This window comes from Haliotis rufescens, unplaced genomic scaffold, assembly GCF_023055435.1.
Source record: "Haliotis rufescens isolate VD_foot unplaced genomic scaffold, xgHalRufe1.0.p SCAF_12, whole genome shotgun sequence".
NCBI lineage: Eukaryota > Metazoa > Mollusca > Gastropoda > Lepetellida > Haliotidae > Haliotis > Haliotis rufescens.
This window is the reverse complement of record NW_025963802.1, coordinates 34,678,414-34,694,158: the sequence shown is the minus strand read 5'-3', so window position 1 is coordinate 34,694,158 and position 15,745 is coordinate 34,678,414. Positions and strand designations below refer to the sequence as shown.

Here is a 15,745-nt window from a genome sequence, read left to right as displayed (position 1 = left end):
ACAGCGTGGATGACCAGCTGAGGCAGGTTACAGGCAATAGGGCCAACTGATCGGTCATAGTTCAAAGAAGCAGAAAAGAACACCCGCACTCGATATATACACACTTTGTATAGCTTGCTTCATGTTTTGTGTGTGTACTCCATCTTTCAGTGAACACACCCATCATCAAATATATAATCTGTTAATGGTAGTGAAATGGGGTTTAACGTCGCGTTGAAGAACAGTGTACGTATATAGTGACGTGTATGTGTGTGTGCCCCAAAGTACCCTGGATACACCACAGTATAGCGACTCCCGCGTTCTTGTTCTATCACCTAAATGACGAACCTTTAAGGAAGGGTAACGACAAGTACGTCTATTGGTATAGTCTTCATCGAGCATCGATATTTGGAGTATAGCGAGCCTCCGGAGCGGAATACATATTTGTTAATCCTATATATTATATTCACGAGACAGAAATACAATTGTAACACTCTCCTCATTATTAGTGTGTCATTCTTACAAATCGCTGTTTATGACATAAATTCAGTCAATGAAGTTACTTTAGAAACCCTGAATAGATACAGTTCTAGAGTGAATTATATAGTGTCTAATGATTTAAGGTTAACTTCGTGTACAGAAACACCACCATAAGGGACAACAACTACATACATGTGAACTGATCGAGAACGCAATAGTTAAGCAAGTAGACACTGAAAAGGTAAAGTAGACACAATTTATGGATAACAACTTCTGTAATTAAGGTAAAGGAGACCTTTCGGCACAGATCCTTCTACGGTTGTCAAGCAATACCGTTGTTTCAACCTTGCTGGACAGCGGTTTAAGGATCTATAGCGAAACGTCGCCTTTACAGACATAGAGCAGTTGCTATCCATAAATTGTGTCTACTTTGTCATCCGTCAACCTCTAAGTAATGCCTATCAAACACTTTATTGTAAAAGTAGTTCCGGCAAGGTGACCTCATTTGCTTATGTGTCGAATTATGCCGTTGTATACTCCCCAGGGAGCTGAAAATGGTTGTTGAGGGCACACTGATCCTTTTACCGGGGTAATAACTGTCTAAGTGCTAAGAGCATGCTTATGCATGGAGTACAGAGCCATATAAATGGACTATTATTATTGTTATTATTATATTTAATTCAACGAATGGGGCATATCAACCATCACACTATCCGCCATATGTTGAATGGTTCTGTTGCAGACGAGCTTCGGCCTGTGACGACACAGAGGCCTACCGAACACCTGACGGGAGTTGCAACAACTTGAACAACTCCCAGTGGGGGGCGGCGGGAGCCCAACTCTCTCGGCTACTCCCCTCCGTGTACGCTGACGGTAAGTGATGATTCACATAAGGAGTGCACCATTAAATAATATTAAGACAAAAGTTCCAACGGAATAAACACATTTAAAAATGCAAAAAATGAATGCATGTGCTTGTTAAATGCCGCAATAGTCCAGGTATAGGACGGCGGCCTGTTAATAATATATTTTGGTCCAGACAATCAAGTGATTGATATTATGAGCAACGATCCATGCCGTTGGGGTCAGATGACAAGCAATCAACCATGTTACCGAAACAGACCAAATCACCAATTAAGCCACCTCTTAATTATGTGCATCAACCAAGTCAGCGAGCCTCAAAACCCGATCCCGTTGGATGCTTGTCGTAAGAGGCGACTAACGGGATCAGGTGGTCAGGCTTGCTGACTTGGTTGATGCATAGAATCGTTTCCCAATTGCTTGGATCGATTTCATGATGTCAATCACTGGATTGTCTGATCTAGACTCGATTATTTACAGACTCCTGGAATACTGCTGGAGTGCGGCGTTAAACAACAAATAAGCAATTTGAAACAATAAGCTTAATTACGACCAGTATAACTTGATGGGGGTAAATCATAAGCCGGAATCCTCACGGTGCGGATAAAATGAAGAAACCGTTTGAAAAAAAATATGAATAAATGTCACGATCCAGTTTTGGGCAGACGTTATGGATATTGCGTGCTGGAACAAAAGGTATACGTGTTAATTGCCCAACTAGCAGTATTCTGAACATACGAGCAGTGACGGCAGCCTCGGTATATGCCCGGAATCAGTCCATGTGTATATTGCAAATGTCTCTCTTCGCATCCCCAACACTCCTGTGTCTAACTGGGGTTGATGGGTATGATCTGTTTTGACTGCAGGTATTGGAACCCCCCGGACGCTTGCTACCAGTGGCTCCACTTTGCCTCACCCCCGGACCATCAGTAACCAAGTTCATTTCGAGTTAAGCTTTATCTCCAACAAGAACTCCATCATGCTGATGCAGTGGGGGCAGTTCATTGACCACGACATTACCGGAACTCCAGTGATAACAGGTCCGTAGAGTGATGACCAGTTCGTCTCACCGTGTTTTCATATTAATAATTACAGTTATTAAGCATCTCACACGATTGCTGCACTGTATTGTCAAGGATGATTGTTAACTTGAAACTCCAAAAAAGTTGGAAAGAAAAGATGTGAAAGCAAATTTAGCAAAGAAGAGCCTTCGGTTAATTATTATTATTATTATGATGATGATGATGATGATGATGATGATGATGATAATTGTTAATTCTGTTTACAATCATGAGCATGTATAGTAGCGTCATAACACATATGTTAAACTGCATATGAACAATGTATATGCTGTGTTCATTCAGTGTTCTTCTGTGACAGATAACGGCGGGGATATTGATTGTTGCACATGGCCCGATTCAGTTGAAAGCAAGTAAGTCCTATTTGCATTTTGAACTGACTTTCATATTCATTTCTTTTAAAGGACAACTATACTCAAAGTATTTTCAGATTTTAATACTTTAGGACATGCTTAATTACAAATGCATCACCCAATTTATATTGGAAAAACGAAAATAGCGTCAACAAATGACATACGAAAACGTCTCAAAACGAAAAAAAAATCGCACTGGAATTGAAAGTTGTTACCGGTGTTTGACGCGCTGCGCAACGATAATGATCGGCCTGGCGCCCAGTCTGCCCGTTCATGCGTTTGATTAACGTGTCCACAACTTCTGTCAGTTAATGTCTTATAATTAAAAACATTGAAGATGCCTTCAGTTGTCTACCCAGGATATTAATCTCTGACACGCATTCGTTGCGTGGAATGGGATGGAGGGAAAAAACAAGTAGTTTGTCATTATAAGCTAGTTACAGATTCTTAATTGTTATTTTAATTGTTCACAGTGTCAAGATCAAAGGTGACATTTCACACATTCAGTAAAATTTGCAATGATTTTTTGATGTTGAAGAAATAATAGAAATAGCAAAAACTGTATACGTACAGGTGGCTCATAGGCCATACTGTGTGACACTCTAATATAATAATTTTCTTCTTCTTCCATCTTCTTCTTCCTCCACTTCTCTTTTCCTTTTCTCCTTCTTCCTACTCTTTTTCTTCCTCTTCTTCCCCTTTCTCCTCTTCTTCTTCTTTTTCCTCTTCTTTCTTCTCTTCTTCTTCTTTTCCTATTCTCCTTCTTCTCCCTCTTCTTCCCCTTTCTCCTCTACTTCTTCTTTTCTCATTCTCCTTCTTCTCCCTCTTCTTCCCCTTTCTCCTCTTCTTCTTCTTTTCCTATTCTCCTTCTTCTCCCTCTTCTTCCCTTTCTCCTCTTCTTCTTCTTTTCCCTCTTCTTTCTTTTCTTCTTCTTCTTTTCCTATTCTCCTTCTTCTCCCTCTTCTTCACTTTCTCCTCTTCTTCTTTTTCCTCTTCTTTCTTCTCTTCTTCTTCTTTTCCTATTCTCCTTCTTCTCCCTCTTCTTCCCTTTCTCCTCTTCTTCTTCTTTTTCCTCTTCTTTCTTCTCTTCTTCTTCTTTTCCTATTCTCCTTCTTCTCCCTCTTCTTCCCCTTTCTCCTCTTCTTCTTCTTTTCCTATTCTCATTCTTCCCCCTCTTCTTCCCCTTTCTCCTCTTCTTCTTCTTTTCCTATTCTCATTCTTCTCCTTCTTCTTCCCCTTTCTCCCCTCTTCTCTTTTCCTATTCTCCTTCTTCTCCCTCTTCTTCCCCTTTCTCCTCTTCTTCTTTTTCCTCTTCTTTCTTCTCTTCTTCTTCCTTTCCTATTCTCCTTCTCCCTCGTCTTCCTTCTCCTCTTCTTCTTCTTCCTCTTCTTCCACTCCCCTCTTCTTTTTCCTCTTCTCCTTCTTCTTCCTCTTCTTCTTCCTCCTCCTCCTCATCTTCTCCTCGTCTTCTTCCTCCTCCTCTTTTTCTTTTTCCTATTCTCCTCCTTCTTCCCCTTCTTCCTCCTCCTCTTCTTCCCCTTCTTCGTCTTTCTCTTCTTCATCTTCTTCCCCCTCCTCTCCTCCCTCTTCCTCTTCTTCGTCTTCCTCTTTCTCTTTTTCTTCAAGTCTACATGTCAGCCAATGAAAACATTTGGCATGCACCTCTGCGGCGGTAGCTTTAGGCCACAACCCCATATAGGTTGAAAACTGACATTCGCAACAAAATTCTTTTCAGTTTACCTAAATGCCTACATAGTATACCCCGTTCACGAGCACGACATTGACCCACATTGGCCTTATGTATACCATCTTCCCGAGGCAAGAGCATTAACTGACTTTAAAGGTCCAGTTTCCACCCTTGCCGAACAAGGCTGGAATTCCTGGGCTAGATCGTAGCGTCACCAGTGGCTATTACGAGTTATGTCCATTCTACGCCTCTCAAATATGGACCAATCAGATTCCACCTCTCGTACCACATGCATTTGCTTCAAACAAAATGGCTCCGCCCAGTCAAGACGATCTGATCGACCTTCAAGATCTATTTTGTGATAAAACGGTTCTTACTTTGCGAAGTACAACAAATCAAGCACCTTGATTAAAATCATGAAAAGATTTGGCAAATATCTGTTGACAACGAGTTGGAGATGCACATGCTTTGCAAATCCTGCATAGACTCGTTAGTCCAGCCAAATCTAACTCCATAATCCCAGCCCTGTTCGGCAAGGGTGGAAACTGGACTTTTATAGTCAGTTAACTCTCTTGCCTCGGGAAAATGTATGTATACATGTGTATAGGTAATTAACTAAAGTGTGCACATAAAGTATATGAATGGTCTAAGGCACACCTATCCATCAGTCTATTCACGAAAAGGTTGTTTTGAAGTCAAAGTCGAATGAGAAGAGAGTTAATCTTTGAATACACCAACATGTGTTTGATTTAATCTGTCCAAAACTTCTTGGCTCCTTGAAACCTAAAGAAAACACTGTACGCCCACCTCTGGACGCTCGCATAAAAGTTTGTACTGCTGTATACCATCTTCCTGAGGCAAGGGAGTTAGCTGACTATGAAAGTCCAGTTTTCATGTGTGGAAAGTGGACATTTATAGTCCGTAACGCCCTTGCCTCAGGAAGATGCTGTATTCTGAATAGCGTCAAGTCCAGAATAGAGAACTGTTGACAAGTTGTGTGGTATCAACAAATAAATTAATTAAGATCATCCTATGGCGTTGGCATAAACGTTCACAAGACTACATAATACCTACAGCGCAATTATACACAAAAGAGTAAACGCCTTCATATCACAAGCATCATGACGTGTGCATATTAACACAAGTGGGCACATATACACACACACAGAGGTTCTTGTGGACGGGGTATAAAGTTAACCAATAACACCATATGAAGGTTTTATGTAAATGTCTTCTAATTCTCAGCATAGACTCCCCGTGTAACCCTATCTACATTCCGAATGGTGATCCGTACTTTCCCGATGAGACGTGCATGAACTCCGTGAGATCCGAGGCGGCCTCGGGAACAGGCACAAGCACAACAAGTAAGTTTATCTACTTATCTCTGCAAGCAACGTGTTTTGGGATGGCGAGTATCACATATTAGAAATAAACATTGTATTCAGCAAACCATGACCTTGTACAGAACCCGGATGGTCAAGTGACTCGATCGGTGTCAGACAAGAGCGACGCAGTTTGTTTGTTTGCAAACACTGAAGAAGTACCTAGCTGACCTTATATATTCTCATATTTATGTTTTAATGACCACAAGGGGCGCATATTTGTATCGACTGACTTTATCTGGCTGATAAAGCTCCCCATTACATGATAACCAAGTTTATATACAATTTCATTACAAGAAATAACGCCACTTCGTTTTTATCACGTTCGTCTACTATTTACGTTTGGATTAACGTGGCCTTTTGTCCCAAATAAATAGAAACAGAAGAAAGGAACAAAGGTCACTGACTGTTTACATATAAATGGAGGAAATCGTAAATTAAAACAAGTTGAGACAATGTGTTTATTTTATTTTCGTCTTTTCCTTTAATTTGTCTTGTTTTTGTATGATAAGTTTGTGCCCTCATACATATTGCATTATGTTGATACGTATTGATAGGACAGCTTTCATAGGCCTCATCCGTCTGTGTGTCACCTGAACCGTGCCTTTGTTGTCAATATGCCTTCTGGGTTGTTTGTTTGTTTGTTTGTTGTTTAAAGCGCACTCAGCAATATTCCAGCTGTATGACGGCGGTCTGTAATAATCGAGTTTGGACCAGACAAGCCAGTGATTGAGATCATGAGCATCGATCTTCGCAATTGGGATACGATGACACTCATCAACCAAGTCAGCGAGCCTGACCACCCGATCCCGTTAGTCGCCTCTTACGACAAGAGTGTCGCCTTTTACGGGAAGAATGGGTTGCTGAAGACCTATTGTATGTACCCGGATCTTCACGGGTCCAGACTGCACAGGCGTGATACAGGTCACGTTTGTCATGTTCATATCCGAAATTATTTTAATTTAGATCCCAGACAACAATACAACGAAGTGTCTGCCTTCATCGATGGCTCTCAAATCTATGGCATCACCACTGAGGAGACTGATGAACTCCGTGATAAAACGTCAGGAGGTATGTGCCGTTCAAACAACGTCATTCTCTTACCGAGGATCTTTCTCACACTTTTCTAGATCACGCGTTATACAAACCATCATCCATTTTTCCTGGTCGTTATTACTACATGACATCGTACGTGCAGTAGTGTTAGGTTTGGTTTGTCACCAAGGCAACTGACGAACGCCCAAGTCCCACCTGCGTCATTGAGGGATGACCCAATGTCAAGCCGACCGCAGTGATATGACTGAACTTGTGGTAAAAACCAACTCACTCACTCTCTCCTTCAATGAGATATTAAATAAGAGCATCTAACCCACGTCTGTATTCTTACCATATGACAGGTAGGTATAACTACAGTTCATAAATGTTCATCAAGCTTTTACTTGCACCTAATTTGCTCTGTATTTGCTGATGACCCTTACAATAAGATATAATTCACAAGACCGTATGACAAGAGAAGTGATTTCAACTTTCGAAACGTTCGCTTTTTCTCTATGTCGAGTAATATTCCAGCAGCTTCAGTCTCCGGTGTCTACATTTTACTAATTTAGAGGCACAATTGAGCATGCTCTATATACGAAGATTTCAAATGCATTACACAACACCACAATAGTTCCTCCACTTTACAACATTCAAGGCCCTAGTTAAATTAAGCTTTCAGAAAGTTTTAAAGTAGAGCTATGGAAGACATAGAAATGTTACGCATCAGGGACAAAATGATGTTCGATGCAATTCCCTATGTTTCGTGTTTGTTCGGGCGAAGACTTGCCTTGCCTTTGCATGTGTTTGAGACGGGTGCCACCTTCTCGCGAACACAGGGTATAACCGATTCATAAACACATATATTTTTTATTTTAATTTTTAGTCGCAATAGTAAAGTAGACACTGATTTTAGCAGATATTTCTTATGATTATGAAAAGGATGTCGCGTTATTCATTTTGTCTCTTCCAGCTGGCTTGATGCAAGTGAGCGATGGGAATCTCCTACCAAAGGGAGATGACGACGATTGTTTCCTGGACACTTCTGATTCAAGCAACTTCTGTTTTAAAGCAGGTACGTGCAAACTCTGATACAGGAACGAAAGCCATTTCAAAAGAATATTTGTATATATGGAGTCTATAGTTTGGATGTGCATTTCTTCGTATTGTTCACTGGGATGGGTCGTAGCGAGGATGTTCTTGAACGGACATGCAGTCAAAGTCTCTGTCGTATCCCAATGGACCGCCTCCGTGGGCTAGTGGTAGAGCGTCCGCCCGGAGAGCGGAAGGTCCGGGGTTCGATCCTCGGCCGCGTCATACCAAAAGACGTTAAAAGATGGTTGTTACTCTGTCTGGCGCTCGCCATTAAGGGGCTAAAACGAGAACTGGTCGTCTCGGAGTCAGTATACTGTCTCTGAGTGGGGTATTCATGTTAAACTGCGGCATCGTATCTCAGTGGGCTAGCACTCTAAATCGGCATCAGCACGGACTAGAACAAGCAGCCACACGCACACACACGTGCATGCACGTCGCTATATAAGTGCAATAATCTTGGACGCGACGTTAAACCCCATTTCACCTCAACTCGTATCCCAATGTATGCCCAAGTTCAAGATTAAAGAGTTTAAATGATTAGAAACAATGCTTTTGTTTTTTCTATACGAAGGAATTCCCAGGGCTCAATATGAATGAGGAAGTAGTCCTTCAGTGTTTACGTCATTTCAGCAACACAATCTCGTAAACGTCAGTTTTGCGGTCATATGACCGACCTCTCGTCCAATGGAAAAGCCTATATTGTGTAAACTTCACATTCAAAAAATATTAGAGGTGAAACTAATGTTAAACATGTTCCATATTGTTAATAGTACTGACATACACCACTAGGTGACTCCCGAGTGAATGTGTTCCCGGGCCTGTCGCTGCTGCACACCCTGTTCTTGAGAGAGCACAATCGTGTTGCGGGGGTTCTGAAGACGGTCCAACCTCTTTGGGATGATGAAACACTCTTCCAGGAGGCTAGAAAAATCGTTATCGCTGAATTACAGGTCAGTGAATGATAGTGCAGAATGTAAATACTTGAAGCTGGTGTCAATCTCATTCAAATCAGATCTTTGTTCTCGCTATCGCTAAACAAAGTACTGAGGACATTCCGTCAAAACTCTCGTCTATCTCTCGCTTCCGTGGGATAAACATTTGAACGGAGGAGGCGTTGCACAGTATATGTGAGAAGCACTGCTATACAATTGCAATCTCAACCATATATTAGACATTCCGGAATGTTCGTTTGATCAGTTTTCAAACTTTTAATCGAGAACTGCGTCAACATATTTTTCAAGCGTAGTCGGAAATGGAAGTCGCCAGGTTGAAACGAGTGCCGTAAAGCTCGAGAAAGCTGCTTTAAAGATTGGCTGATGTCGACTTCTTGTTAGTCATTTCAGTGGCCGGTCAAAGTTCGCGAAAGGTCGTTCTGACGTGACCCGTAATGGGATGTCCTCAGATCTTTGTTTAGCGTCAGCGAGAACTTAGATATGATTTTAATAAGATCGCACTGGTGTTGACATCCGTGCTTGTTCCAAGTCAACACTCTGAACGCCATGCGATGCCGAGGATAAAGCAATGGCAAATATAGGACACAGGAACATATTTGGCAGAGGATGTGACGCCGTGTTGAGCGTCATTCACACCACGACGTCGCAGCCTAATGAAATCCTTGAGTTCTGGTGTATACTATGTCCTTGTGTTCTGGTGTATACTGTGTCCATGTGTTCTTGTGTTTACCGTGTCCTTGTGTTCTGGTGTATACTATGTCCTTGTGTTCTAGTGTATACTATGTCCTTGTGTTCTGGTGTATACTATGTCCTTGTGTTCTGGTGTAACTATGTCCTTGTGTTCTGGTGTATACTATGTCCATGAGTTTTGGTGTATACGATATCCATTAGTTCTGGTGTATACGATATCCTTTAGTTCTTGTGTATATCATGTCCTTGAGTTCTGGTGTATACGATGTCCATCAGTTCTGTTGTATACCATGTCCTTAAATTTCTTGTGTATACGATGTCCATCAGTTCTGGTGTATACCATGTCCTTAAATTTCTGGTGTATACTATGTCCATTAGTAATGGTGTATACTATGGTGTCCTTGAGTTGGTGGTGTATACGATGGCCTGGGATTCTGGTGTATACTGTGTCCATGAGTTCTGGTGGATACCATGTCCTTGAGTTCCTGGTGTATACGATATCCATGAGTTTCTGGTGCATACTATGTCCTTGAGTTCTGGTGTATACAATGTCCATGAGTTTCTGGTGCATATTATGTCCATGATTTCTGTTGTATACTATGTCCATGATTTCTGGTGTATACTATGTCTATGTGTTTCTGGTGTATACTATGTCCATGAGTTCTGGTGTATACTATGTCCATTAGTTCTGGTGTTTTCCATGTCCTTGTGTTATGGTGTATACGATGTCCATGAGCTCTGGTGTATACCATGTCCTTAAATTTTTGGTGTATACGGGGCGGTCGGGTAGTCTAGTAGTTAAAGCGTTCGCTCGTCACGCCGAAGACCCGGTTTCGATTCCCGACATGGGTAAAATGTGTGAAGCCCATTTGTGGTGTCCCCCGCCGTGATATTGCTGGAATATTGCTAAAGCGGCGTAAAACCATACTCACTCACTCTGGTGTATACTATGTCCATTAGTTTTGGTGTATACTATGGTGTCCTTGAGTTTGTTGTGTATGCGATGTCCTGGGATTCTGGTGTATACTATGTCCTTGAGTTCTGGTGTATACTATGTCCTTGAGTTTCTGGTGTATACGATGTCCATGGGATTCTGGTGTATGCTTTGTCCTTAAGATTCTAGTGTATACTATGTCCATAATATAATGAAGAATTCCCTGGACCCGTTGACCACGAAAGTTTCGTTTCGGAAGTGACGTCATCATATCCATCTATCTTGTCACATTGCAGCACATGTTCTCTCGCTTGTGAGCTTGAAACCAACAACCAATCAAATTGCGACCTCGCAACTAGAAGACTTCTATTAATTGTTGCTATTAAATGTATGGTATTCCCGATACCTAAAAACGTTTTGTCTCATTGTCGTTTTATAAAAGTAATTAAATAAGTGAGGTTTTACTGAATATATAACATGATTTTTCAATTTTAATTTTTATTATTTATTATATTCACATATATGACGTCATTTCTGGAGATTAGAACATATGCTCGCAACTTGATGGCGTCGTAAATTGGACGACGTTATTTTTGAGAGGGTGAGATTTAGCTCGGCAACGCAGTTAAACGCGATGGCCGAACGATCCACCCAAAAGAGATATGACACTCTGTATTGGAAGAAAAGGTATAGATAATCGTCATAACATGTTGTGAAAAATCCGGGAAATACCAAACTTTACGCCCCTGTTCATAAAATGGACTTGTCCGACATTGCCGAGGTCGAATTGTGCCCAGGGAGTCATCATTATTTAAATACGGGTAAATATTTTTTTAAAGCTTGTAAGTTTATTTACATCCTAAAAGAGGCTGTACATGATGTTGATATCTCATATAAGAATTAAACAACTCGTGGCCGTTGTTTATTTCTTGCATTTACCTTTGTCTGATAGGTTATCACATTCGGGGAATGGTTACCTGATATCCTTGGCCAGGATGGCATGTCAACTTACGACCTCGGTTTCGACAACTACAACTATGACGATACCCTTGACCCGACTCTTAGCAACGTCTTCTCGACAGCCGGTTTCAGATTTGGGCACTCGATGGTTCCAGAAAACTTTACCATAGGTTCTGATGTCGTAGACACCGGAGACCTCTTCAAGAGGACCAAGTACCTCATCAACAATCTCAATGACGTCGTCGGTAGTTTCGTGGACGCTCCTGCAGAACGTGCCGATGCATGGTACGTTGATGGAATGAGAGACCGAATGTTCGAGACGGATTCGGCAGCCAAGGATGGGTTTGACGTCGTGGCGTTGAACATACAGAGAGGAAGAGAACATGGTCTTCCATCTTACAACGAATGGAGAGAACACTGTGGTTTATCCAAGATCACATCCTACGCAGATGGGACGGACTTTGGATTGATTCAGGCTCAGGATCTGGCTGATACATAGTAGGTGTAGTAATATGATAAGTTGGGCGTATTTGGTGAGTTCTCTAGTTAAGGAGCACTGTATTATAGACTATTTGTATCATTATAAACAAACAGTGATCACTTAACGCTGATCGTGCGCCCAAGTTTAAGTCAATGAGTGTTTCATACTATCAAAAGAAATATATTTCGCTTAAGTTATTCGAAGCGATTTTTCAGGGGAATATGATGTATAATTTCATTGTTGGACAGGTTGATAGTTTAAGAGAGATAATTTATGAATGTCAACTTCAAGCCAGTCACGAATCGTAACCAGAGAACATATCTGCCAGCGCTTGAGACTTATTGATTTTATTATCAGTGCCACCATGTATCTGTCTCATTAGCCCCCTACCAAGGCAAATTAACCCAGATGACTTCAACATGTTCATTGCTTATTACCAATCAGTGCTAATAAAACTCCTGGCTTCCTTTCGCCAATTGCTCATCACCAAACATCGCTAATAAACTATTGGCTTCCCTTGTTGAGTTTCCACCTTTGTTAATATCCTATTATTTTTCTTGTCTGTTACATGTACATACATGCATATATGCTCTCTGCATCCTACCATTCATTCAACTGATGCAGAAGTAAGCATTTACCCCCGAAACCTTGCGTTCCTCAAAATAAAGAAGTTGACATCCATAAATTCCCCCCATCTGCATCACTTCTAAATGCCAAATCCAGACTTGAGGATGATAGTCTGTCCGTTTCCGTATACATATAGTCCGTGTTTCTCTTCACAGTGAAAGCGTGGATGATATTGACCTGTACAGTGGGGGTATCGCCGAGATTCCCAATTTACCAGCAGCTGTAGGAAAAACATACACATGTCTAATTGGTGAACAGTTCAAGAAGCTCAGGGATGGCGACAGATTCTGGTTCGAATCAACAAACACAGTCACTGGATTCACAGACTGTAAGCAGTTTCTATTTGTATTTTCAACACCTGTAAGTTAATATTTGTGTATGTAAATTCATCAGACCGACTAATTATACTACTTATATAATAAAATGCTTCTTTATATAATCTGTGCAATATGTATTATATATTTATTGGTCGAGTGGAGCATATATTAATATGTGAATTTGGACCAAGTACAGCTTTGAAGATAAGAAGCTGAAATGTAACATAGCTATGAAACACATGCATGTATTTAGGTGTTGCTGGTGGCTAGCTTGTGGTGAAAGAATCGCTTGTCAGGCTGAAGCCCCGGGTTCGAGTCCCTAGGTGGGCACACTGTCCAAGCCCATGCCTGACGTCCCCCGTAGTGACACTGCTGGAATGTTGCTGAGGGCGCGATAAAAAACCATTCCACTCACTCTCAATCCATTTCTGCAAATGCAACGTTTATAAAGAGGTCATTCCATTACAGCTCAAATCGATCAATTGAAGAAGGCCTCGCTGTCTAGAATCATCTGTGACAATGCCGACAGCTTTGAGTCAATCCAACCCAGTGCCTTCGTTCGTGTAGATACATCAACTGGCACTACGGGAGCGTAAGCCAATGTTCATCGTCCATATTCTCAATACTGAATTGCCAGTTTAAACTATATGAGGACACACTGCTTCATTGTTGAGACAAACACGATATGACGTACTTATTGTTCATAAAGTCACAAATTGATTATATTACGTCATTTTAACAATACGCTGGCTTCTTTAGTGAAATTTATCTGAAGGGTTGACACGTTTATACACATTTCTTCATTTTCTCCTAAGATGTCAAACAGTATTATATAGAACATCCTATCGTAACTAGGATTTTTGGATTATCTGTACCTCGTGAATGAATAAAGGCTCGGGACTTGCACCATTTATTCATTCAGGTCAGCAAATCCGTAATTTCTCAAAACTCTTTGGTTATGCTTTACGATATACTTGTCAATGTTAAAAATTTGTTCGCTAGATACTGGTACCAGATGATATTCAAATCATTAGTTTTTATGACAGCGATACTTATGAAAATGGGTTGTACACTGCTCAAAACCAGCATGAAGCGCATTTAATTCACGTTCTTTCAGTGGACGGGTGACAGTATCAGATATACATGTGTGTCAAGCGATATGAAGCGTATTTCTCTTAATTGTATTTAATAAAATGACACTGACTAATGTATCAATTTATTACACGAAGCTCATATATTAATGTAAAGGACAAGCTATGAATTAGTCTGTTATATAAACTAGGCATAAAGACTTACACATCGTTGCAGAGGAAGTGTTAGGTTGTTTGTTTGTTATTTAACGCCGCACGCAGCAATATTCGAGCTATATGACGGTTGTCTGTAAATAATCGAGTCTGGAACAGACAATCCAGTGATTGAGATCATGAGCATCGATCCACGCTATTGGGATACGGTGACATGCATCAACCAAGTCAGCGAGCCTATACACCCGATCCCGTTAGTCGCCCCTTACGACAAACATAGTCGCCTTTTACGGAAGGTATATGGGTTGCTGAAGACTTATTTACACCGGATCTTAACGGGTCTACAGAGGTAGTGTATCGATATTATTGACTGTGAAAAGAACCAATGTAAGTATTATTCATAAAATATACTTATTTTATTTGCAGGAACGACATTCAACTTTGTGCCAACATAAAGCAAGTTAACATAACGAGGTTCTGGAAATGATAAATACAAGGAAATAAACCTAAGTGTAACCTGCTGCCTTAACGGATTTGTTGTTTTGTACCAGCCACTTTGTGATGGTTGTAACTCAATATTAGGCTCAACGCGAAACTGTGCACTTGATTTTATCATATGCATAATTTCCATTTGAGCCTAGTCAGGGCCTGGCTAGAAAATGAATGAGTGTGAATGATTTTGTTTCACCTTGGGATGCGACCTATGACACATTATCACGAGATCGGGGCGGCAGGGTAGCCTAGTGGTTAAACCGTTCTCTCATCACGGCGAAAACCCGGGTTCGATTCCCACCATGCCGCAGTTTAACGTGAATACCAAACTCAGACACAGTATACTGACTCCGAGCCGACCAGTCCTTGTTTTAATCCCTTAATGTCGAACGCCAGACATATCATTGCAGATATGTGTCGTGACGGGTAGGCTCCACTCAAACATTTGTTATCTGAATGATTTGATATTGTTCAATAACCATTAAATAGCCAATTCCATTCCTCTGATTTACTCAAAGGAAATACAAATAAATGAAACCAATGCAACATCCTCATCTGTTATATATTTAGATATATGTATAGAGATTCAGAGTAACAGAAACTATCCAGAAGACAAGAGAGATGTCGTTAACTTTCTGAAACTTTGGTTTAAGTAAATAAGAGTGACTCTGTTTAGAGTTCGAGTTTAGGCGCCACTATGGATCCTTATAATTATTGGGTCTAATTGTTTCGTGGAAAAGTTGTGGTATTTGGTATGTGGTCTTTATCCCAAAGGATTTACATTTTTTAATACGAATTTCGAAATTTTCAAAAGTTGTTATTTTGATTTGGATTAAGTTCAGACGAGGCTTGAAGTGTTACAAGTTACTACTTGTTTGGCAGCTAGGTCAGCTGAGACATTTCCAGGGATATGTATAGCTAGGAATCCATAGTATAACTATAAAAATTTCGAAATTCTGATTAAAAAATGTAAATCCTTATTGATAAAATTATTATATAAAATACCACATACAAAATACAACAACATTTCCACCTCGAACTTTTTGGATAAAATTGTTGCACCACAAATCTATTTTTTCATAAAGCAAACAAACAT

The 15,745-nt window shown here is 40.6% G+C and overlaps 1 protein-coding gene across 1 annotated transcript in view; it reads left to right on the top strand.

The window, feature by feature from the left end:
• The window catches only part of LOC124124447 (peroxidase-like protein 3), a 16,531-nt gene extending 1,849 nt beyond the window's left edge, over positions 1–14,682 (top strand). The window contains exons 3-13 of the mRNA XM_046487619.2: positions 1,202–1,332; positions 2,187–2,360; positions 2,701–2,752; positions 5,685–5,803; positions 6,788–6,892; positions 7,830–7,931; positions 8,741–8,901; positions 11,481–11,986; positions 12,752–12,924; positions 13,382–13,505; positions 14,584–14,682. Coding sequence (XP_046343575.2) covers positions 2,300–2,360; positions 2,701–2,752; positions 5,685–5,803; positions 6,788–6,892; positions 7,830–7,931; positions 8,741–8,901; positions 11,481–11,986; positions 12,752–12,924; positions 13,382–13,505; positions 14,584–14,644 — 1,464 coding nt within the window. The 5' untranslated portion in view covers positions 1,202–1,332; positions 2,187–2,299 and the 3' untranslated portion in view covers positions 14,645–14,682. The remainder of the gene's footprint in view (positions 1–1,201; positions 1,333–2,186; positions 2,361–2,700; positions 2,753–5,684; positions 5,804–6,787; positions 6,893–7,829; positions 7,932–8,740; positions 8,902–11,480; positions 11,987–12,751; positions 12,925–13,381; positions 13,506–14,583) is intronic.
• Positions 14,683–15,745: the final 1,063 nt, after the last annotated feature.